Source organism: Panicum hallii, chromosome 3, assembly GCF_002211085.1.
Source record: "Panicum hallii strain FIL2 chromosome 3, PHallii_v3.1, whole genome shotgun sequence".
Taxonomy (NCBI): domain Eukaryota; kingdom Viridiplantae; phylum Streptophyta; class Magnoliopsida; order Poales; family Poaceae; genus Panicum; species Panicum hallii.
Window position 1 is genome coordinate 13,666,181 of NC_038044.1, and position 23,577 is coordinate 13,689,757.

General features: G+C 49.1%; 4 protein-coding genes across 4 annotated transcripts; 1 reads left to right on the plus strand and 3 right to left on the minus strand.

Annotated features, from left to right (window-relative positions):
• Positions 1-337: 337 nt before the first annotated feature.
• LOC112885241 (metalloendoproteinase 4-MMP-like) lies at positions 338-1,429 on the minus strand. The gene has a single exon (XM_025950888.1). It carries the CDS (start codon positions 1,427-1,429, stop codon positions 338-340), a length of 1,092 nt encoding a protein of 363 aa, XP_025806673.1.
• Positions 1,430-9,958: 8,529 nt separating this feature from the next.
• Positions 9,959-15,834, minus strand: LOC112884132. Its single transcript, XM_025949474.1, has 11 exons — positions 15,511-15,834; positions 15,211-15,368; positions 14,075-14,551; positions 12,334-12,624; positions 12,040-12,253; positions 11,831-11,940; positions 11,561-11,760; positions 11,216-11,319; positions 10,902-11,089; positions 10,621-10,820; positions 9,959-10,410 (listed from the first exon to the last, which is right to left on the minus strand). Exons 2-11 carry the CDS (start codon positions 15,230-15,232, stop codon positions 10,171-10,173), a joined length of 2,046 nt encoding a protein of 681 aa, XP_025805259.1. The 5' UTR covers positions 15,233-15,368; positions 15,511-15,834; the 3' UTR covers positions 9,959-10,170.
• Positions 15,835-16,146: 312 nt separating this feature from the next.
• LOC112887175 lies at positions 16,147-17,741 on the plus strand. Its single transcript, XM_025953282.1, has 3 exons — positions 16,147-16,452; positions 16,706-16,937; positions 17,179-17,741. The coding sequence occupies exons 1-3, from the start codon at positions 16,201-16,203 to the stop codon at positions 17,592-17,594; spliced, it is 900 nt and encodes a 299-aa protein (XP_025809067.1). The 5' UTR covers positions 16,147-16,200; the 3' UTR covers positions 17,595-17,741.
• Positions 17,742-18,557: 816 nt separating this feature from the next.
• Positions 18,558-22,425, minus strand: LOC112885897 (serine/threonine-protein kinase HT1-like). The gene is made up of 4 exons (XM_025951590.1): positions 22,265-22,425; positions 20,815-22,165; positions 19,254-19,709; positions 18,558-18,985 (listed from the first exon to the last, which is right to left on the minus strand). The coding sequence occupies exons 2-4, from the start codon at positions 21,892-21,894 to the stop codon at positions 18,695-18,697; spliced, it is 1,827 nt and encodes a 608-aa protein (XP_025807375.1). The 5' UTR covers positions 21,895-22,165; positions 22,265-22,425; the 3' UTR covers positions 18,558-18,694.
• Between the last annotated feature and the right edge of the window lie 1,152 nt (positions 22,426-23,577).

Sequence of the window (23,577 nt, forward strand, 5' to 3'; positions counted from 1 at the left end):
AAATAAAAACTCAACGCATCCTATACATGTATTTCTATTCTTCTTATTTGATAGTCTATCCTTTGCTTTGGCTTGGTCCGGATCTTCTTTTAGAAAATAAAAATGTGGACATCATAACGTAATCCTATGAAATTAGGATAGGAAAAACATGGGGACAGAAATATCAAAGAAATTTGTTAGGAATGTGTATAAAATGGAGAATTGTGGAAGTGAAACACAAGACCAGAAAGAAACTTCTCTCTATACTAGAATCACGCTAAGGTGTGCACTATATTGCTTAGTTATACTCCCTCATAAAAAATGTTGCTTAATAGTACACTTGGATATTGAAAGATGTCTATTTTACATGTGTCACTAGCATGACCAAGACTACACAAACAAAGCTAACTGAACCAAGCCAGTTTCTCCTTCCCGGTGACACGGAGGGAGAGGGGTCGTGTTGCTCGTGCCTGAACCGCGGGTTGGACCCGTACAGCAGCTGAACGCCCTCGATATCGTCTACGCTCAGCTCCACCTTCCTTTCCCCGAAGTTGATGTACGGGTACATGACCGCCTCCGGGGACGACGAGTGCCCGAGCCCGAGGGTGTGCCCGATCTCATGTGTCGCCACGGATTCCAGGTCCAAGGCCGAGCCCTCCGTTTCGCTGTCCACGTCCAGTGTCCAATGCTCCGCCGCGTCCAAATGGAGCCGCCCGTCCTCCGGGCCGTAGGCGTGGGCGACGACGCCTTTCTCCCCGTCGAACGGCGAGCCGTCCCCGTGGTCGCCCTCGTAGAATCCCACCCTGACGTCGGCCTCGTGGTACGAGTAGTCCTCGTCGATCTCGACGAACTCCACGGGGATGACCTTCGCCCACCGGGCGAACGCGCTCCGAAACGCGGCGCGCACGGCCTCGGGCGGTAGGTAGCTGACGGTGGCTGCCGACGAGACGGAGTACGTCAGCACGATAGGGCCCGGCCCGGTCCACCGCGGCTCGCCGTCGAAGAACGTGAACCGGCTGGCCGCTGAATCCGACATGACCACGGCCCCGCGGCCATCGGAGACGCCGCAGCGCGGCGAGGTGATCCGGCCGAGCGTGGCGGGGTCGAGCCGGCTGGTGACCGGCAGGCCGAGCCTGGACTGGTACCGCTTCACGGCGGCCTCCGTGTGGTCGTCGAACGCGTCGTCGTGCTCCGCCCCGGGACGCATGTACCCGAACCTCCCCATGTGCCTCTTCAGCTCGGCGACGCCCGCGACGCGGCTGCCCCGCCCCGCGCCCTGCAGGTGCTTCAGCGAGCGCAACGCCGGCGCCGCGCCGTCCGGGTGCCGGTGCAGCCCCGCGGCGGCCGCCGGCGTGGGGAGTGCGGCGTTGGCCACGTGGCGGCACGGGAGGATGCCAACCAGCAGCGCCACCAGCAGGAGGCACGCCGCCGGCTGGCGCCACGGGAGCATCGGAGCCAGGCTGCTGAGGTGGCTGTCAGCTCGACTCGTCGAGGTCAACGCGCAGTCAACTAACTGTTTTGCTTCTATTGCGCCGTGAAAAGTACGCTGCTCATTTATGATCATACAGATCTACAGAAGTCACGGCTTTGTTGAGGTATTGTCGGATTCGGATTCCTAACGCCAGCTGGCCGGCAGCACTTCCGACTTCGACTCGACGGCGACCTCAGTTCCGAACTCGAAGAGGGAGCAGGTCGTCCATAAAACGTCGCGATCCTTCTCAGAATGGCCGCCCCGATCCAGTGAAGCTCAAACCGCATCCGCGCAATGGCATGCCCCACCTCCCTCCTCCCCGCGGCGGCGCCGTTCTTTCCGGGCCCGTGCCACCGCGCGCCGCAGCTGTCACCGTCGGCGCGGCCGTTCCAGCCGTCGTCCCGCGTCGTGCTGGTCCAGTGGGTGCCGCCGCCTCGCGGCTGGTTCAAGATCAACTTCGACGGATCCGTCTACCACGACGGCTCCGGGCGGGCCAGCATCGGCGGCGCGATCCGCGACAGCGCCGGCCGCGTCGTGCTTGCTTTCGCCGAGCCGACGGAGCACTCGACGGTCGGGATCGTCGAGGCGCGCGCCATGATCCGCGGGCTTCGCCTCGCGCTCGGGCTGGGCCTGCGGCGGGTGGTGGTCGAGGGCGACGACCTCGTGCTGGTGCAGCTGCTGCGCGGCGAGGAGACGCAGACGCGGATCCCCGTCGCGATGCAGGAAGAGCTCCAAGGGCTGCTGCGGTGCTTCGCCAGCTGCGACGTCAGGCACGTCTACAGGGAGGGAAACGCGGTGGCGCACACCCTCTGCCGGCAGGCCTACCACTGCCCGGGGGTGTGGGTAGGGATCGTGCCGTCTGCCGTGCTTGAGAAGGCTGAGGACGACCGGCGTGGCGTGCTGCACGAGCGCGAGGTGGTCCGGCGACCGGCGTAGGAGGTTCTCTGACTTGTTGGAGACCAAGACTAGAAGACCGACGAACGACATGGCGGCATGGCTGGGCGGTGGATCTGAATTCTGAGGCAGCAGAGACCAGAGAGGGCGGCGGGGCTGGCCGGTGCATCTGAGGCAACAGAAACCAGAGAGGGAGGCGGCGGAGGGCCAGCCGGTCGACCGGGCCAAGGACGTGAGAGCAAGCGTTGCAGAAGTGGCCAAACCCCACGCAGATCAAGAATGGCCCGAGCAAGCGCTGGATCGAGCGAGACTGATTCGGATATTTCATTACATCTTTATTTTTTCCCGTTCTGATGAATTTTATCCCTACGATTAGCAGTCTTTTTTTTTGCGAGTAAAGATAGTGCTTTATTAACTAGGAGGAGGTGTTTTTACAGTCATTAAGGATGAGGGTCGAAACACACACAGGCGCTTGCCTCATCCAAACATAAGAGTGTGTATTCCTTCTAGCTAACAAAGCTAACTCATTTGCAACTTGATTGCTTTCTCTCTTTACTTGAACTATCCTTCAATCATGGAGCGCCAATGACAGTTTGGATTTAAGGGCTGTTTGGCTTCCAGATGCTTAGAATAAATCCTGTATATTCGATACTAATTAGAAAGACTAAACATAAACTAATTATAAAACTAACTGCATAAGTCTAGGGTTTATTCGCGAGACGAATCTATTAAGTCTACTTAATTCATGATTAGCACATGTTTACCGTAGCATCACATGGGCTAATCATGGACTAATTTGGCTTAATAGATTTGTCTAAAAAAAGTCTAGGGGTTATAGAATTTATTTTATCATTAATCTATGTTTAATACTTCTAATTAGCATCAAATATCCGATATGATGGGACTTATAATAAATCCTATAGTAAGCAAACATAGCCTTATCCATCTTCTTACTTCTAAAGGCATTAACAACTCGGGCACAATCTGACTCAATTATGATCGGTTCATCACACCATTGTGTGCAAGGCGTATGCCTTCTGCACACGCAAGAGCTTCTGCTTCTGCCGCCCCTGCGCATCTAAATAGTACCACGCGCCATGCCGTGAATACCACTGAGCCAGTGCAGTCGACTGCGTGCGATGACACCAACCCCTGCAGCCCCACAAAAGAGCCATCCATATTCATTTTCATCCACCCCTCCGGAGGCGCCTGCCAAGCTAGGGCACCAGTCCAGTCGTCCTCTGATCAGGTCGACGAGTCTTTGCTTGCACCTTGCTCTGCTGCCAGTCTCTTTCCTTTCCAATCATCAGGATCCGGCCGGTGTCGGATTTCCGTCAGGCTTTCTTGATAGCACAGCAACAAGTGTACCGATTCAGAAACCGATACAGGTCCGGACAGATGGACTATATTATTGTGGACCGTCCAGGCTCTGGCTCTCCACAGTAATAGCAAGATTAGTTCCTTTTGGTCAGTCCGACTGTCATGTGGGGCCGGCACTACACGCGCCGGGCCCGCCGCGGGGCCGCGCACGACGTCGCCGCCGCCGCGCCGTAGGCGCGCGTGATGGCTGCGATCGCAGCTAGTCAGTTAGCCGGCCATATCAGGGCCTTAAATTTAGTGTTTGCCTTCCAAATTTGTTAGAGGAAAGACTATTTACTTGCTGTAATCGGGATGATCTAGGGTAAGCAATAATAAAATATTCCCAATCTCCCTTCTCTCTCTCTCTCTCAATCTCACCTCCTTCACCATTGGGCGTTCCGAGGAATTTCCGACGCCATTACCGACCGAGGCTACGAACTCCGTAGCCGAGGGTCATCTACTCTCGGACCCAACGCCCTTGACACCGCAGCTATCCAACAGCAATAAGAGCCAATCTGGCCCTGTATAAGTGAAATGTTCCTCATCTGGCAAATTCAAGTGTTCCCTCACTGCCTATCATAGCTCGTTGGCAAACCTTTTAACCTGTTTACACTCCTAGAAATGTATCATCTGCAAAAAGGAGGTGAGAGATACCCGAGGCTGCTCTTCATATTGCCAGCTCACTGATCTCCCTATTAGCCGTTCTCCAGTTAATTAACTGAGACAAACCATCAGCCACAAATAGAAATAAATATGGCAATAAAGGATCACCTTGGCGTAGACCTCGCGATGGGGAAATGGGCTGCGTTAGCACCCTATTGAAGCGAACTGGGTAGTGCACCGATGTCACACAAGATATAATTCATTGCACCCATTCACTTTGAAAGCCCAGCTTCATAAGGGAAGCTCCAGTGTGCTCCCAAAACTAACAGAGAAAAAGCACGGTTCGACTAAACCGAACTGAGCATGCTGGGGCAGTCGACTGCTCAATGTCAGAACAAAAATCGAAGCCTGCAGACGATTCGAACCATGGGCTACTATCTCAATTAAAATACTCCACGTATACGACTGGATGGGCGTTATACGTAGCGCAGGTGCTCAACCACCATCCAGTTCTGAATTTTTTATTGTTTCATTTGGAGCAGCAGTCGAATGCAGCAGTAGAGCATGCGAACCATACTTTTGTTCGGCTTAGGTGGATTTCAAAGGTCGAACCAGCACTGGAGGTGCCCTAAGAACACTGTTCAGAAATCCCCAGCTGTCATAGGCCTTGGACAAATCCAGCTTATAAGCACAAAATTTACTTCTCTCGTTTGTGTTAGAGTTAATAGCATGTATGCATTCACAAGCAATCAAAGCATTATCAGTTATCATTCTACCCGGAATAAAAGCACTTTGATTTGGAGAGATGATATTATGAAGCAAAGGTCCAAGTCTGTTCACCAGACATTTAGAAAACTACCTTATAGAGGATATTGCAGAGGCTGATCGGTCTGAAATCCTTTAAAGAGTCTGGGTAATTTACCTTTGGTATAAGAACAATGCTGGTATCATTTACACATTCCGGCATTATACATGTTTCAAAGAATTTTGGCACTACCGGGATGATATATTCCTTCGGTAACCCCCAATTCCTCTGAAAAAAACGAGCTGGAAGTCCATCCGGCCCTGGTGCCTTCAAAGGGCCTATCTGAAAGAGGGTATAGCTGATTTCCTCTTCTGTGTACGGCTTGCACAACGCCGTATTCATTTCATCCGTTACTTTGGCTTCGAATAAGTTCACCAAGTCATCTGGGGCAATAGTAGGATCATTAGTAAAAAGATCATTGAAATATTGCAGCGCCATACCTTTCATTTCCTCCTGGTTGGCACACCAGGTTCCATCATTCCTTTTCAGCTTTCTAATTGTGTTCTTTTTTGCTCTCTGCTTTGCGATGAAAATATTTTGTGTTCCTATCCCCTTCCTTCAACCATGTAATGCGTGATCTTTGAAGCCACATCATCTCTTCTCTATACAATAATTCATCTAGTTCCTTCTTAGTATGTAGTGTTTCATCTCTGTTACGAATTGCATCATCACTTTCCAGCAGTTCTAGCTCTTTCCTGAGCTCATTTATTTTCCTTGTGACATGGCCGAACCTCTCAATGCTCCAGCATTTTAAGGCAGCGGTCATGGATTTCAAATTGTCTGCTACACTACCCAGATCACTACCAGGATTCCTACGCAGCCAGGATTTTTCAATTTCTGCACTTAGGCTCGGCTCCCTTTCCCACATAATTTCATAGTGGAAGGGCTTGTGTCCTCGGATTTGGTTCTCCTCTTCTGCGAGGGACAGAAGCAACATCTTATGATCTGAACAGACACAACCTAAATGTTTAGTTCCGGCATCCGGGAAAAGAAGTGACCATTCAGAATAGGCCACACCTCTATCAAGTCGCACACGCACATTACGATTCCCCGGCTGGTTATTGTTGTAAGTCCAAGGAAGCCCACTAAACCCCAGATCATGTAGATCACAATGGCTCAGGATTTCTCGGAAGTCAAACATTTGCCACTCCGCACGAGGCATTTTCGAGAAGTGCTCGTATTGCCACATTGCTTAATTAAAATCGCCAATAAGCATCCAAAGGCCCATCCCACGCGCCACAAAGATCCCTCATCAAGTTCCACATGCACCTCCTATTTTCGACACGAGGCTCTCCATAAACAAACGTGACCCTCCATGGGGCCTGATCGGGATCCTCTTTTATTAAGACATCAATGTAACGTTCACCTTGCGACAAGAGGGAGACATCAACAGATTCGTCCCGAAACAAGGCAAGACCACCACTTAAACCAACACTAGCTTCAGCTAAACAATTACGCAAACCTAACCTCCAACACAAATTTCTAACTCTAGAAGTACTCATACGAGTATCTGATAAAAAGACAAATTTGGGGTTATGCGCCTTAACAAAGCCGCAAAGTTCACGAACTGTCCGGGAGTTCCCCGACCCCCGGCACTTCCAGGCTAGCGCATTCATTGCGCCTGGTGGGGCTCGCCATGAGCTCCCACCAGGTTGCTTGTCGCTTGATAATTGTCACCATCTCCCTTCCCGGCTGGTGGGAATTCTTCACCCACCTCCTTAGCTTCATGTCCAGTGCTGTTCACCCCACCTTGTCCAGGAGCTTGAACATCTACTGTCAACCCGTTGTTCTGCATGCCCCGGATAGACTCCAGGATCCCCGCCTCAGAGCTTTCTTTGATCTTTTCTGCTTCTCAATTTTCTTGACAGGACTAGAGCCCTTCAGGCCCGATTTCTTCTCTTTTGCCCTTGCTGCTTTAATAGCTTTCAGGTGGTCATGAATACTCCGAGGCTTTTCCTGCATCCCTTCTGTTAATGAGTTTGTCATAGAGATTGTAGGTGTATTTGTAAAGTTAATAAATAATAATGGTTCTTGAAACACAGTTTTAGTATCATCCTGCAAAGCGTGTACAATCATTTTCATTCAGCTAACACTGACCCACGAGTTCAAACTAGAGTCAGATCACAACGGATAAATAGTCGTTCAACGAGCGAGTGGGATGAACATGTAGCTTTGTCCTTCACACCTTAGCTTTTTTTCAAGAACTTGCCTGAGCAATCATTTGATTAGGAAGGAGCAACAGTAAGTTTACCCCACACTCGATCTCAAACCAAAATAGAAAGAAAAAATACAATGAAAGAAAGTAGAAAAAAATGACCTACTACTAGAATTTTTTTCCCGAAGAAGCAAGAGTAAGTTTCACAAAATCCCTAGTAAACAGAGTCTTCCATGTTCAATTTACCTTTGATTTGTGTACTAAAATTAACCGCTTGGAATATGATGTTCAATCCTATCGCGATGCCGGATGCCTTGGTCCGATCGCAACGTAATGGCGTAATTGTGGCGCAATCCTGATAGCCTCACAACTCAACTTCCTGCTAGTTATAAATATAACTTCCACTCGTCAAAGGCCTCATCGTCCAGAACGGATGGCTTGTTCGCTCCTCCCCACGGCAGCGCCATTGTTCCCGAGCTCCTGCTACCGCGCGTCGCAGCTGTCGCCGGCGGTGCAGCCGTTCCATCCATCGTCTCGCGTCGTGCTGGTGCGGTGGACGCCGCCGCCTCGCGGCTGGTTCAAGATCAACTTCGATGGATCCGTCTATCACGACGGCTCCGGGCAGGCCAGCATCGGCGGCGCGATCCACGACAGCGCCGGCCGTGTCCTGCTCGCCTTTGCTGAGCCGACGGAGCACTCGACGGTGCAAGAATGGAGGTAGAAGGACGTGGCAAAACAAGGCCAGAGCCCAGAACGGCATGACGGCGGGGCTCGCCGGTGCAAAAACAGCGGAAGGACATGGAGGAACAAAGCTGGAGTCCAGAACGACAAGGCGGCGGGGGCTGGCCGGTGCAAGAACAGAGTCGGAAGGACATGGAGGAACAAAGCTGGAGCCCAGAACGGCATGGCGGCGCAGGCTGGCCGGCACGCAGAGGGCCAACCGGCGCCGGGGCCAAGAACGCGAGAGCAAACGTGGCAGAAGGATCAAGAACGGCCCGGCAAGCTAGAATTGTTCTGGTTCTGATGAATCGTATTAACAGTCGTAATGTATCTGTAAAGTTGATCATGGTTTCTTGAAATACAATTTTGATGATCATTTCTTCAATGCCTATGTGTACATTGAGCTGACAGTGACCCACGTGCTCAAATTAGAGTTGGCTCTTACAATCCAATTGCAACAGATAAACACTCGTTCAGCGAGCGGATGAGAATGGTATGTAGCTTTCTTGTTCAATTTACCTTTGATAGCAAATATACCCGTGCGTGGCAACGGGAGAAACAAAATTCTTACATAACTCTTGCCCAACAAACATGGCTAAAATTCAGATGACTACTTGATTTATGGTTCACCTCAATTACTTTCAAAATGGATTTGAAATTCGTGGGCAAACCAGCAGGCTTATTAATTTTAGCTAAACACAACGGTAAAAATAGAATCCAAAGTTGTCACGATCAGAATTCTTAGTAGTAGCATTTGTCTTTGAGCAATATTAGATTGTAAGATCACACACCATAGAATCATAACTTGTATAGACATAGTTAGATGAAACAAATATTCTCGATCTCACATCACACTCTAACACTTAAGAACATTGACACCGAACATATTCTCTAGAATTCCTTTCAATTTGAATTTGATGAGTTATACAAAGGATTCTCCATGGCGATGGAATTCTTACTCAAAGTGTTACGTCGCATCGCAAGACGTGCTTTTTCATGATTCTTCTTTGTATATTTTTGCTCAAATGTCATATTTGCATATAGCAACCTCTGACGATCATGTATCGCTTTTGTGCTCTGGTTTTAAATTTACATAACGTGCCCTAGCATTTGCATGCCTTGCTTCAATTTGCTCGGATGTGCGTTGTATTTTATCTTGCACAAATTGCCCTAACCCCATGTGTTCATAGTGTACTACATCAAGTTCAGCTAGAACTTTCTTTTGTTGACGAGCTTCACGACGTTTTTTAGTAATTTATCCTTTTTGCTGACCAGATAGTTGTCCATAGTTGTCCATACCGTTTCTTTCTCGTTGTCTCTTACGTTCTTTAGGATCATTGAGTAGCTGCTGATCACTGGATGTTGTGAAGCTTCTCAGCCATAATCTTTTGCTTACAAAATTTGACGCTGGATTTACTTATAAATCTAAGAAATTTGCGAAGTTTTCAGCTTCTTTCGGAACAAAAGTTATGTGCAAATTGTATAGCACTTTCCCGTCACGCTCTTCTTGCAGCAGAAAACAAATAAACAATAAAATTTTTGCAGCTAAGCAAAGTTGAACCCTGTCAGCAGGTGGCCCTACCCATTACAACTACACAAGCCAGTCAATCTATCAATGCCGCAGAAATTTTTAATCGTTTTCGTGAGGCCGAGCGGCAGAAACTTTTAATCGTTTTCGTGAGGCTGAGCGACACGACGCCAGGCAGCAAACCACACGGCACCCAGCCACCCAGACCCAGCACCAAACCCAAAGGCCAAAGCGAACCATCAGTCCATCACCAGCCATATCCACATCCGGCACGGCCGCCACAGACCAGAACACACACCTAGCCTGCTCCTGTAGTCTCGTAGCCACCTGCGGCTCCTCCCCTCTTTCCATCCGGCGGCAAGAGACTACCTCCACTTGAAAAATGATACCGATCATCAGGAATACATGTACTATTTAACACCTGCCCCAAGACTACCTCCAAGATGAACTGAGCTGAATCAGCCGCTAGTTGAATCCATCTCTGATCTAAAAAAAATGTTTATTTACAACAAAGAATTTCAGTTCTCTATCAACACTTCCTGACAAAATTTTCGAGCCTTTGGGAGGGGAGCGTGAATACAAGTTAAATAGTAAAACCATGTTGGAATGCTGTTCGTCAGATCCGCAATTGTATAGGAGCAAAACTGCCAGGAGATTTACAGTTGAATTGCCTCCTTCCCACCAATTACTTTAGTTCGATGACTTCGTTTCGAGCTTGATTTCTTATCACGTGTACGCTTCCCTGGTAACTTCTTGGCTGATGAAGCCTTCCCAGGTTCCTTTGCTGCATTGTCTGGAAGCATCTTTCTTGGCTGTATCTGCACCATAGGAGGCCACAGGGGAGGCCGACCTCTTAAGGTAGCCTGCCGCTGTTCCAACAGTTCTCGGTGGTATGACTGTAAAGTAAGAGTGATGTAAGAAAAGAAGTGATCGGTAGTGAGCAAATGGAACTTTAGGCTTTCTGATCAGAAAGAATGTGTTGTTTCCCTACTTCATTTATCACTAAAGCAAAAATCCTAGTTCTATGATCTATCGATAATGTATATCACAGCAAAAGTGTACAGAAAAACAGTGGCAATAAACCAAACAAAAAAAACTGAAAATACCTGAACAACAAAATCACGCCTTTCACAATCCAGGAACATGTCTGCAGTCCAATTAACTCTCGACCTTATTTTATCCCTAACCGTGCTGAAGCTTAGCTGATCTCTGGAGGTGAAGCGGTCAACTTCATTGAACCAAAGGCATGTAAACAGGTTTGTTATGGGGATGTGTTCCCTAATTATCACACAGCCCTCAGGGACATCTGTTAATCAGAGTATACTGATATCAGGAAGACATAATGTAAATATTAATAGGTCAGGAATCAGGGGGGAGAAGCAATTACCGCTCGTTATAGGAAGTTTAGCTGATGAATAATGGGTTAAACCCTCTCTTTTATAGAACTCTATTTGGTAATCAATTGAAGCATTATCATATTTTCCACCAGCCTTGTTGGCCTCAGCTTCCTCAAAGACATCAAAGCGCCTGTAATGCCTGGAAATAGCAAAGCTAACATTCTTCCTCCACAAGAATCTGTAACATAAGGGCAAACAAATGGAACATTAGTGGCACTTGCAACTAGAGAACTTACTTTCTAACACCATATCCAAATGTTCCCTGAGCTATGTGAAAAGTAAATAGTGCAGTTAAAATATTTACCTTTCTAATACCTGATAAGGATCCCTCACTAGCTTAAGTTTCCCATCAATCCAAATTGAATATCGCACATTAGGAAAAAGCCGATGAAGTAGTAATTTTGGAACCTGTACAAGGAAAAGATCACGGGGTCCATAAATGATAAAAGCAAACCCAACAAAATTGTTGATGCTGATTCGCATTAATAAATTTCAAGTCAGGAGAATATTAAGAATGGAATAACAACTACTAATATATGGAATCCACAGTCTTCCATATTCACTTCATGGAAAGAAACTAAAAACAAAATGGTACATTGCATAAACCACAGGTTTGACTGGGAAAAATCAAAATCGCCAACTGTACTACCTTTCCATTGCGCCTTGCATCTGAATATGGTAGGTTGCGGACAACAACTACACGCCAAAGCCCGATTCTTTTGGTATGGTCAATAGTAGTGGAGTTCTTTAGTGCAGCTTCTGTTTCTTCATCCAGAAACATAAAGAAGCAAACAGTATCCTTCGAAGATTCACTGATGTTTTCTGGTTGTTGCAGTATATCATAGTTTCCTGAGGAAATACATGTAAGCAAGTGTGCAAGAAGTTGGTAACAAGAACTGGAGTACATGGTAGTAGTTACCAAAAATAGCAGAGGCAACAACAGTCCTCTGGCACTGCTGCATCTCAGAACGATCAGCTTCATCAATATCGAACCCGGTATTAAGACCAGGTATCGTCCCTCTTACAAATCTGATGATAAACAGTAGGTTAGCTACAAAAGAAAACGATAATGGTCATTGTATACAGTCATCACATGGTCTTTAAAGCATATGAGATGTATGGACCTACCCACAATGTACTTTCATCAAATCTTTTATGTCGTAAGATTTATCTCGTTCCTCCAGGGATGGATAACCTCCAAACAAAGAACCACCATTTGAATCTTTGGAAACTAAATTCTCTTCAGACATATAATTTAAGCTTTGAAGGACAGGTGATGTGGATGGCTGAGCTGGTCTCAGTGCCAGTGCTTGCTCAACAGGCAAATAACAAACTGGACAGGCTATACAAGTTTAAAATACATCAGTTTAGATTCAGAACTAATGAAGCGTTGAATTGGAATAGTCAAGACTATAAACTTACGTCGTGGTCCAGTACGTTTTCTATCAATAGGTGGAGGAGACAAAGAGAAATTTTCACAAGGATGGTGATTCAGAACAACAGCTGGTGGAAAACTCCGTATGAGACCCTGAACTTGTTTTTGACTACTATCAGATTGTCTTTCCATCTGTGATCCTGTAACCAGACCATTCGCAGTCAGTGAATCTCTCTGGGCTACTGATCTGCCAGATGATGTCCAAACAGGGTTCACAAAGCTCCGGACATGATCAGAAAATACAAGCATCGTCTCAACACCAGGTGATGCATCTTCATCTAAACAAGGCAAAAGGAAAACCTTGCAGTTCAGTATATTGCAACAGTGCAACACACATACGATGGTGAAAAAAAAAGATAAGAAAAAACAAATACTTACAGCTAAAGGTTACATCTTACTTTAGTACAGAATTTTTTACAACAGATTTGTTCAATCCGGTTATTGTTCAAAATAATAATGTATAGAACACAACATTGGGCATGAAAAATGAGGTCACACTTTACAATTATAGTTGCACAACATATATACAGTAGAATCACCAGCATGGACAGATGCATGTGAAAAATGTGCTTTTAGCTGTGGCTGCAAGCTCAATAATAGTTGTTTGACAAACACATATTGCTAGGGAAACATTACATTACACCAAATAAGTGGCAGTGAAATCCTTTCCTTATTTTCTCAATAAAGTTTAACGGTGAATTGGTGATGGAATAGGCTAATCAACACTGGAGGCAAAGGCAAGAAGAAAGTGTGCATATATGAGTTACCACAATGTACATTTTGAAATCCCTCCTCTAAAGTTTGTCAAATGTTAACTTGGCATTACATAGGATAGTTTGGGTGTTAGGACCTTGATAAAAAATTTGAAAACCTTTAGCTCCCCACTTTTCCAGGAGGGGGATAAGATCTTAAGTCCCAAATAAGACTCCGGAGAACCAAACCAACTTTTTGGTATTGTAAGGTCTAACAATAAAAAGGAATCCAGATTGACTGCTTGACAAAATGGACCAAAGTATTCTAATGAATTGTTAAATGTCAAATTGCCAAATGGTCAGCAGAAGTCATATGAGTTGCATATTGAAATAGGAAAGCACCAGGCACAAACACTCTCATCCAGTTGATCAAATAATTTAAAACGAACAATTCTAGTAAGATGAACCCATCTACAAAGCTGGCACCGCAAAGGCAAACTTTGACAGCATCATCATCAGGTATCAACTTTAGAAATGACTAAGGCACATCAGCTAGATCAAACACAATATTTCCCAACAAGTGTCTACTTCAGTTCTAGAAAATTGGCTGATCCGTAGTCATAACCAAAGAACTGAAAACTTCGGATGCACTCCCAATATTATTGTTTAATCACACAGTGCTGATCGGAGTAACCTGAATTGCTACAGTATACTATTATAATCCCATTTGCATCATATATCAGTCAGCTAGAATCAAAGTTGGTGGGGAATAAAAAATGTGCATTAACACTCGCTAACATCCTAAAGCCCATGTCTAAGTAAACTTGCAATGCATGTAAGGTACAAACAAAAATTAATGTGAATGTTAGAATAATATTACTTTCAAGTTGCATTGCATCATTACTTTGAACTTACCGAGTAGACTACACAACCGCATGACAGAAAGAAAATAACAATACATTTTCACGATATCTAATCTAGTGACTGAAACAGCCTCACGGATTAGAAGTGGAGCACGAGGCGAGACAACCACCACCTTTACTGACAAGTGATGAGAAGAGGAAGCAGAAGGCCACCGCGACGGCGACGAGGAGGAGGAGCAGCATCCGCTGGCGGCGGCCGGCGAGCTTGCAGATCCGCGCGAACACGCGCGGGCCGCCGCCGCCGCCCGCCCCGCCGAGCGACATCTTGGCGGGCTTCCGCGCGGCGACCGGCGGGGACACCGACGGCGCGGGCGACGGCGACGAATGGCAGCCGCCTGGCTGCTGCTGCTGCTGCGGCAGCGATCCATAGCTCCCCGACGGCCTGAGCCCCAGCGACGCCCCGCCGCTCATGCCGCCACCGCGGGGGCGGATCCAGCTGACGGTGCTGGGATGCACGGGCGCACCCCGAAATTTTCCAACTTCCACATATACCCCTCGCGGCAACTCTTGACTGAATCCGGCTCGTGATGAGTCGTGATCATGGACAGTGTCACGGTGAGGTGAAAATGGTGGTCCGAGAAATTTGGTTTCTGGATAAAAGTAGAAATATTCAGCGAGAATACTGCAATTTGTGGTTTTACTGCACTCTCAGTACCTCACTTTTTTGAAATTTCAGAAATCTGCACTCCCGTTTCCTAATCGAATGCATGAACTTCATAAGAATTCTGCAGATAAAAATCCGATGCAGACGGTGCATTTTAACCTCAGCGTCCAAGTCTTATCCCCCTTTTGCGGGTAAAATAAATGCATCCTTTTTCTCTTGATGATTCCTATTTCATTCCAATAGGCAAATACATCTATCTGCACGCCTGGGGCGTGACGTGAAAGCTGGAGCACAAGCAATCATCAACCCGTAGGCTTTCTATTCTGAAGAAAGCTGAACTCTCCACAAATCGTGCCAATGATGCAGCAACCTACAAATTTTGACGAGCACAAAGTTATGGGCTACTAGTGCGTGACAACGTCAGGTGCACATGCGTGCAGGCATCTGGCGGAGGCAGTGTGCCGCTTGGCTTGTTTCGAAATTCCAGGAATTTTGAGTTCCCTTTGTCCGTCTCTCTGGCTCATTTTTGGAGACAACTTGTACAAAACTTTTAGACAGGCGTCCCCCCAGCTCGGTAACAGAGCAAAATGTTTGCTTGGTTTCTGTATGCTCTATGGCTAGCAGGCAACAGAGCACGTGGCGCACCTTTGTTGGATTCAAATCTCATCGAGCCAGATTTGCTGCCGCACCTGTGTGGGCTTCGTGACGCCGGGGGGGTGTTCTTGGTTGCGATGTCAGCCCATATGTTGCCCAGCCCACTCTTGGATTTCACAGCCCGCCACGCACCCTTCACTTCTGCTGTTCTGCTCATGGCTCCTAATCGGACCCTTCATACGCGGCCAACCCGTGCATCCCACGAAAGCAAAGCCCTACCAGACTCCTGCTCTCTCGCTCTCTACGCGAGAAACGTGCAAGGAACGGAGCGTTTTGGAAGGGAAACGATACCAGCCAGAAGCCAGCCAGGCATGTGCCGTCTCGGCGACATGTCTCTTGATCGGTCCCCAGCTCGATCCGTCTGCCGGCTGCTGCTGCGCGCGCCCACCCAGTTCGACGGCCCGACACACCCCGGACCGGAGGGCGGAGACGCCGAGCCCATCATCCTTGGAAGCGTCCGGACTCGTCCCGTCCGCTCTGCCGTGGCGCCGCGCCGCTCGCGGCGGCGTGCACGGTGTCGCATCTTCTGGAGCGCTCGGCCGGCGGCAGCGTCGCGTGGCCGGTCGGGTCGGGCAGGTGGGCGAGCACAGCACGGGAGCGGGCCGGCAGGAGGACGAGAGGGAGAGGCTGTCTCCACAGCACGGGCGCGGACAGCGTGGCGCGGGGAGACATACATACATACACACACACCCGTCCCATCCACCAAACCAGCAGTCAGCAGGCGATCACCCGACGTGGATCCGTGCTGTTCTCGAACCCATTCCAACCAACCTGGGCTGTCCCCGTCTCTGAAATCGCCTCTATCCGTTCCACGCGGGGCCCACAGCTACCGCGCCAACCAGTGCCGCCTCGCCACGTCCCCCACACATCCCCGGATATAAAAACCGGCGGGAAGCAACAGGCTGCGGCCACAGAAGAAGCGGCGATCAAGGAGCCCAGCGCAGCACACGGAGCCTGATCCCGCGGAAAGCTTCGGCGGGAATGGTTGTCGCGGAGGCCGCCACCGCCGCGGGCAACGAGATGAGCCTGTCCAACATGGTGCTGGGCTTCTACGAGGAGGCCGAGAGGGAGAGGTGGGCGACGGAGGAGGCCGCCGCCGGCGGCGGCGATGGCAGCGACGATGAGGGGTCCAGCGGCGGCGGAGGCGCCGAGAGCAGCGCGTTCTGGCAGGAGCAGTTCTCGCTGTTGCATTTAAGTCACTTCCCTTTCTCGGCGATCCGGAAACAAATCAGTGTATGTCTTTTTTGTGTTTATGGCTGCTGCTGCTGCTGAATGAACCTGACAGTTTGAGGTTCATCCGCTTGCCTATTTGGCAAGCTGTTAGCAGAATCACAATCATCTAGTATGATCTAACTAATGAAGAACAAGATCATGTCTTTTTTATTTTCAAGCCAATTGATTTGTGCGTTCTTGCTGCATCTGGACTCGTGCGCGCCATGGTGTCTAGTCGTGACAAACGCGCGCGTTGATTGATGCGGACGTGCAGGAAGCGCTTGCCAAGAGGAGCTCCGCGGAGAGACGGATCCAGGAGGACGCGGAGGAGGCTGTCAGGCAGATGCGCGCCACGCCCGGCGGCGTCTGCTCCTGCGCGAGCCGCGCGGCCGCGGGAGGCTGCCGGGGCTGCTCGCTTCACTTCGTGGCGGAGCGCCTGCGCGACGCCGCGTACAACAGCGCCATCTGCAGGACCAAGTGGTGTCGCAACCCAGAAATCCCATCAGGTAACGATCACTCTGCATTTTTTTTTTTGGCGCTTGCAGAACACAAAAAGGCTGGAGCCCAAATGGGACGAACAAGTGGAATGGTCCATCTGTTCTTTCTTGTCTGGTCACTAGAAGAAATCGTTGTCTGAAATGTGTAACGCCATGACCGTGCAAAACTCACATGATGACGCACATGGTCACTTGAGCCACCACCAACCATGATTCGCCCGAGCCCGAGCCCATCTGTGTGTGTGAGCAGGGGAGCACAGCTACGTGGACGTGGTGGTGCCGACGAGGAGCGGCAAGGCGGTGCGCGTGGTGATCGAGCCCAGCTTCCGCGCCGAGTTCGAGATGGCGCGGGGCGGCGCGGAGTACAGGGCGCTGGTGACCGCGCTGCCGGAGGTGTTCGTGGGCCGCTCGGAGAGGCTGCGGGCCGTGGTCCGGGTCATGTGCGACGCGGGCAGGCAGTGCGCGCGCGAGAGCGGCATGCACATGGCACCCTGGAGGAAGCACCGGTACATGGAGGCCAAGTGGCTGGGCACGCCGGAGCGGGTCGCGCCGGGGCCCGGGGGAGCGGCGGCGGTGGCCGTCGGCTCGCCCGAGAAGCCGCCCAGGTTCAGGGCGTCCATGCTCACGCTCGACTTCGGCGGCCGCACCGCGGTGGAGGTCGTGTGATGATCGCTGTCGATTCCCACCCTGGCGACGACGACTGAAAAGTCCCATGTTCATTTCGGGGCACATTACCTGTGAGGTTGTGAGTTTTCAGTTTACATCCACTATATCAGGTTGCTTGAATGCCCACGTGCCACTATGTAATGTGTATACTATACGTACACGTAGTCGTGAAGAAGCTGACGAGAAGAAGTCGGAATTGAGAGATTTTTGCAATTTAACCTATGACTTTTCTGACCATATTTCTAAATTTTTTGGCTCAAGATCCGAATCAAACGCGTTCATGTATCATCAATCCCAGTTTTCAGCTTGAAAAGAGGCCGGACTTTCCCCGGTCCAGCCCAGAGGATGTTAACGTCTTCTCACGCTATTCATTCCATCCGGCCTCAGCATGACCCAATCATGAACCAAACACTAATTTTCACAACAAAATTGCTACGTACCATAATAGTCGGCCAGTCTTAGTAGAATTTTGCTCTCTGTCATCCATGCATAATTGGTCATGGGCATCCAAGCATCATGGGCTGGTTTCTTGCTAGGCAGGGTGTTTGTTCAGTTGAGTCAGTCTCACTTTGTCTCCTTTGAGGACTTCCCTTTTACCCATAAGAACGCAAGAGAGTGGATGTCTGTTTTAGATGTGACATGTCTTTCTTGGAGCGGCTACAGAGACTTGTTTTCAGCTATTTATAACAATTCACTCATACTCCGATTGAAAAACTTCTTTAAAAAATCGATCATTTTTTCTGGTTACATAAAGCGACGTGGATGGGGTGTTACGCATCTGGTGGATGAAAAAATCTAACTGTTAACTAAAACAAAAATAGCCGATATTTAACTAGACACGGCCCGCTTTTCACAAGGCTTCAGCGTTGGTTTAGGCCCTGTTTTCTACCATATGCTCTCAAGTATCATCAGAACAACACCTATTGAGGTAGCCAAACAGGTGTTTACTATGATCCTAAAAAATGTATGCACTGTGTCCGAGTATATACCATGAAAAAACTTCTGATCTCTCAACAAAAAAAAGGAGAAGAAAATAAATCTACAGAGTTGCTATCTACCAGATAACACGCGCTACTAAAAATTGACAAGAAGACGCATAATTACAGTAACTTTGGGGGTGGAGGTCCGGAAAAATCAGGTTGAGTGTATGAGAGCCTCTGGATCCAGCTGGAAACCTTCTTCTTGTTCTGATCGTTGCATTCCTGGGGCTGGCAGATGAAGCTTGGGATTTTGTCGAGCATTCCATCTCTTTCAAGAACTGTCTTGAGGTTTTCAAGGATTGAAACAATCTGTCGAAACTCAGGCCTCTTCTCTGGTTGCCAGGACCAACACTGCTCAATCAGGAATTTTACTGCTGCCGGGCAGCTAGAAGGAATAGCCGGTCTCAAGTTCTGAAATGAGAACTCATGCTTGTCATTTTCATTTTCAAACAGCTCATCAGAACAAGAGCACTAGAGATATCGGGTATGAAAGTCAGCCAAAGTAGCCCAAAAAACTGATCATTTCTAAGCACGTTTTTCTCCGAACACAGAAGAAATGCATTTCATTGTATTAAAGAAGAGACTATTTTGTTTCTTAGTATTTATAGTGGAACTCCGCACTTATGGAAAATAAATTGATGAAACCTGTATGGGGAATTTGAGTTAGAAGAGCACACACCTTACTGACAACTGCAAAAGCTGCTTGGAGTGGCGTCATATCTTCATAAGGGAGTGTACCAGTGACTAATTCCCACAAGACAAGTCCAAAGCTATAAACATCAACCTTCCGGCCATATGGCTTGTGCTTGTACATCTCTGGTGCCATCCATCTATAAGTACCCGGGTCATCCCCTAACAAATTGCAGTGTGCTTCTTCACAGGCCACTCCAAAATCGACGACCTTAGCGCAGAATTCTCCATCAAATAGAATGTTCTCAGGTTTCACATCACGGTGAACAATTCCTTGGAGGTGAATGTATTCCAGGCCACGAGCGATATCCAAAGCAATAGAAATGACCTTCTCCATTGGAAGAGTCTTACGCTCCAGCTTGCGTAAGAAAGCCCTCAAAGAACCCCCAGAAAGGAACTCGGTGATGACACAGAAGACCGGTGGACAATTGCACGCTCCAACAAGCTATTCATAACAATTGGAATGAATCAGAAAACAGCTTTTGCTGTAATACTAGTGTGTCCGAAGACACCTAGAGAAGTAATGTGCCAAAATGTTGCTTCTATCCGATGGCATAGCCTTTGTTATATAGTTCTGATATGTACCAATTAAAATGTTTTAGATTCCTTTTTCTGAAATTATTTTTGGTGATTGTGCAAATAAAAAAAATCTGTACCTCCGTATGCCATATGATTGACAAATAAGATAACCTAACCTTGATTATAGGAGTAGCTGGCCAAACAAGTCGAATGTATTGACCAGAATATTCCTCTATATGCTTTTATGGCTAGGCGAAGATGCTTGCATTGTGCTAAGCGTGCTCTATTCCTGAGCAGAAACATCAGGATATTGTGGTAGGAAAATTCATGTGTGTAGACAAAAGAAGAAAAAAAAAGCAGAAAATAGTTGTGGCTCACATTAGTGCTGTCCAGGCGATGTGCCAAATTGCCAATACAATGTTATGGTGATGCATGTTGTGCCTGTTAAATATTTCAGGCGTGCTTCATACTGACTCAACAGCCATAAAAAAGGAGGCAAATACTATCTTTATAAGTTTATATTGGATTGTTCCATAAATAGGTAGAAAAGCGTAAGAACAGCAAATTGTAGCAATTATTGTGATTACATTTACGACAGAAGCATGCATTAATTCATTACCAAGCTAATTCAGGGGGTAAGCATCAGAACAGAAAAAAAACCCCATGTTTGTGGAACAAAAATTAATCATGGCTCACATGATTGCGATCCTAAATATGTGCCAAAACTCTGCAATGTATTGCTGATGCGTGTTGATGCTTGTTAATGATTTCAGGTGCAACACATACTACTCAACAACCATAAAAAAGGGGCAAGTCACATCTTTCTGCAAAAAAGGGTAAATCCTAGTATATATGTGCATATTGGATTGTCGATCCATGAATAGGTAGAAAAGAATAACTACACAAAAATAATATAGCAATTGTCACGATTGCGTGTGCAAAAGAAACATGCACTAATTCACTGCCAAGCCGATGCAAGGGTAAGCAGTAAGCACCAGAACAAAATGTTACAAGAAAGTTCATGTAGTTACCTTGATGACATTTCGATGTTGGAGCCTTGCCAGAATGGTAACCTCTGCAGTGAACTGCTTCTCAAGCCGAGCAGACAACTCGTCATCCTCACCATCATCAGGCTGCCTGATAAACTTCACAGCAACAGGTTGTTCCTTGTAGATCCCATGGAACAATCGGCTATACGCCCCGGATGCAAATCTGTGGCCGATGAGCAACTGCGAGCGGTCAACTGTCCATCTCTCAAGGATATCCGATGCAGCAACCTTTGCTGGTCCATCGTCAAAGTTCCTCCTCGGCCATGAGGAGGTCCTCCTATTAATCTTCAGTTTGCTTGGTGTTCTCAGCGAAGCGAAGCCGAACGGAGGGCTGTCATCAGGTGACCTTGGAGACGTGGGCTTCCTCTGCCGTTGCGGGCTGGAGAATCGCTTGGTGGCAGCCTTGGCCTCCTTGAACACGTCAGAGATGGCGCGCTTGGGGATAGGGGATTTTGCCCTGCGCTTCGGCTTTGGCGTCGGCTTCGGTACCTCTCCGGTGCCCTTCATAGATGCACTTCGCGCTCTGGAATCATCAACTGGTGATGCAGCATCCTGCGAGTAGAAAGGAGCAGGGCTGGAGCACACTCTCTGAAGCCTCTGGCTTTGCTCGTCCGAGTGGAAGGAGAAATCCAGCGCGTCCGGGCTCTCGTCGTCGGATGGCCGAACGGCATGCCGCTGTGGAATGTCCAAGCTCAGGCCGACCCCCTTCCGGTCCTGCTTCGGCGATGCTTGTCGCAACGAGCGATCACTGCTCCTGTCTCGGTTGAATTGGCCTTCTGAAGACGCATGCTTCAGCTTCCGTTCCGACTGAGGGCCTGCCGATTTGGCTTTGGGAATCGTCAGCCTTGCCGAGGCCGAGTTCGAGAGCACGGATCCCTTCGCCAAGGGCTGTAGATTCTGGCCAGGAAGCCTGCGCCCCGTGCCCAATCCGTTGAGCTTCAGTTCGGCGCCGCGACTGAACTGCTCGATGAACGCGCCGTACTGCTCCCTGCCGGAGCTGGACCTGACGATGGACTGCGAGAATCTGGTGCGCCGCACCCACGAGTAGTCCTCGTCGTCCATCTCCTCTGAATCTCAAGTCAAGCGGACGCCCAGAACAGGCAGGATACGGGAGAGCAAACAGCAACTTGCAACAAGGACTGAATAAAGTCAGAGCTTAGCTGAGGCAGGCGACAAGAACAGAGTGCGAAGCTGAAACTAGAGCTCCTCGCAATCCGACGAGCAGGCTCCGCATTCGATCCCCTCCCGAGGGGCTCGGAATCCCCCAAGCTCCACTGCTCCAATCCGACGCGCCATCCGCCGATCAGCGCCCGTCAGCCGCCGCCTCCTCCTCCTGAATCACCAGACAAGCAAGAGCAGCACACATGAATCCATGGAACCGAACACGAAAGAACCCCTCCAAATTCGCTCGCAGCCGCGAGCTGCTGCTCACCATGCTCTGCCCCCCTCATCCACGAAACAGAAGGAACAAGATCCTAATCGCTCGACGCGAACGGGCTCGGTTCGAGGGGGCGGAGAAAAAGTGTGGACCAACCGGAGGGCCGTACGTGGCCGCGCAACCGGGGAGGGCGACCGGGGAATGAGTGCGAGGTGACCGTCGTTCCTACCGCGCGCACGGGAAAGGGAAAGGCGAGAGACGTCGCTCGCAAGTCCCAACCCCAAGCAGACGACGCAGCGAACCTGCCGCTGGCGGCTACCCGGCTGCCCCGCCCGGGAGTCGAAAGCTAGTTTCCGCGCCGCGACAAAGCCGCTCGCTCTCTCTGACGCAGCGGCAACCACGGCCCGCTATATCCACGTCGAAATCGGAGCAAACCGAGTCCAAATCAGACAAGGGAAGGTCGCGGCTCCCAATGAAATGTCACGACCCAAAAATTAAAGCACGGGATTAAAAATTAAGTAACATCATCATGAGCATCATCAAAGCATTATGGAGCATCATATGCACTTAATTACATGTGACCATCCATTTTTCTTGTGTGAATTATGTATAAGTTGTGAAGTAAGTTTAAATTTTGCTATGTGACTGTGCCCCCAAATATTTTATTCAAATACTAGATTTCAAATGGTGATTTGTGGATGTTTTTGTGCAATTTTTGAATGCCTAACCCGAGCCATAAAATTCTTGGAAAGTTTGAAAACTGCAATGTTGTTAGAATTTTTGTGAACAATCCTTAACAGATTTTTGAGCTCTTGTTGTTGCATTGTGTTCTTGATGATTTAATCTTGCTTTGGTAAAATTTTGGTGATTTTTGGAGCCCGGGAAGTACACGTTTTTGAAATTGCAAGTTGAACCGCTGTCTTTCTTTTTCCCCTCTTCCCGGCCCCACCTGTCGGTCTCTCTCTCTCTCCCGCGCGCCTGGGCCCACGGGTCAGCGCCTCCCTCCGCGTCCCCCGGCCCTCCGCGCCCGCCCGTTGGGCGTCCGCGCGGTGGCGCACGCCGGCGGCCGCTGGGCCGTCCAGCGTGGCCACCGCCCCCTCGTCTCCCGCGCCGCCGCTTCGTTTCCTCTCCCCGTTCCCCTCTAAACCGCGCGTTTCCCCTTCCCCCGGCCAAACCCGAGCGCCCTGCCTCTTCCTCTCCCTCCAATCCGCCGCCGCCGCGCCGCAATCCGCCGCCGCCGCTCCGTCTCCGCCCAATCCCGCGCGGCCACACCACCCCCTCACCTTCCTCGCCCCGCTCCGCCCGCCCGCCGGCCTCCCCTTCGCCCGCAACACCCTCCCCGCGAGCGCCTCCGCCCGCCGCCGCCG

What these genes read in the sequence shown, in the direction of transcription:
- LOC112885241 (XM_025950888.1), bottom strand. Translation starts at nt 1,429, where the DNA reads ATGCTCCCGTGGCGCCAGCCGGCGGCGTGCCTCCTGCTGGTGGCGCTG.
- LOC112884132 (XM_025949474.1), bottom strand. Translation starts at nt 15,232, where the DNA reads ATGAGATTTGAATCCAACAAAG. An exon ending in ATGCAAGGCGCAATGGAAAG is followed by an intron (nt 11,320 to 11,560) that starts GTAGTACAGTTG and finishes TTCCTTGTACAG; the next exon opens with GTTCCAAAATTACTACTTCA. An exon ending in CCTTATCAGGTATTAGAAAG is followed by an intron (nt 11,090 to 11,215) that starts GTAAATATTTTA and finishes CTTATGTTACAG; the next exon opens with ATTCTTGTGGAGGAAGAATG.
- LOC112887175 (XM_025953282.1), top strand. Translation starts at nt 16,201, where the DNA reads ATGGTTGTCGCGGAGGCCGCCACCGCCGCGGGCAACGAGATGAGCCTG. An exon ending in CGATCCGGAAACAAATCAGT is followed by an intron (nt 16,453 to 16,705) that starts GTATGTCTTTTT and finishes GCGGACGTGCAG; the next exon opens with GAAGCGCTTGCCAAGAGGAG. An exon ending in CAACCCAGAAATCCCATCAG is followed by an intron (nt 16,938 to 17,178) that starts GTAACGATCACT and finishes GTGTGTGAGCAG; the next exon opens with GGGAGCACAGCTACGTGGAC.
- LOC112885897 (XM_025951590.1), bottom strand. Translation starts at nt 21,894, where the DNA reads ATGGACGACGAGGACTACTCGTGGGTGCGGCGCACCAGATTCTCGCAG. An exon ending in AACATCGAAATGTCATCAAG is followed by an intron (nt 19,710 to 20,814) that starts GTAACTACATGA and finishes TGTTATGAATAG; the next exon opens with CTTGTTGGAGCGTGCAATTG. An exon ending in CTTTTGCAGTTGTCAGTAAG is followed by an intron (nt 18,986 to 19,253) that starts GTGTGTGCTCTT and finishes TTCTCATTTCAG; the next exon opens with AACTTGAGACCGGCTATTCC.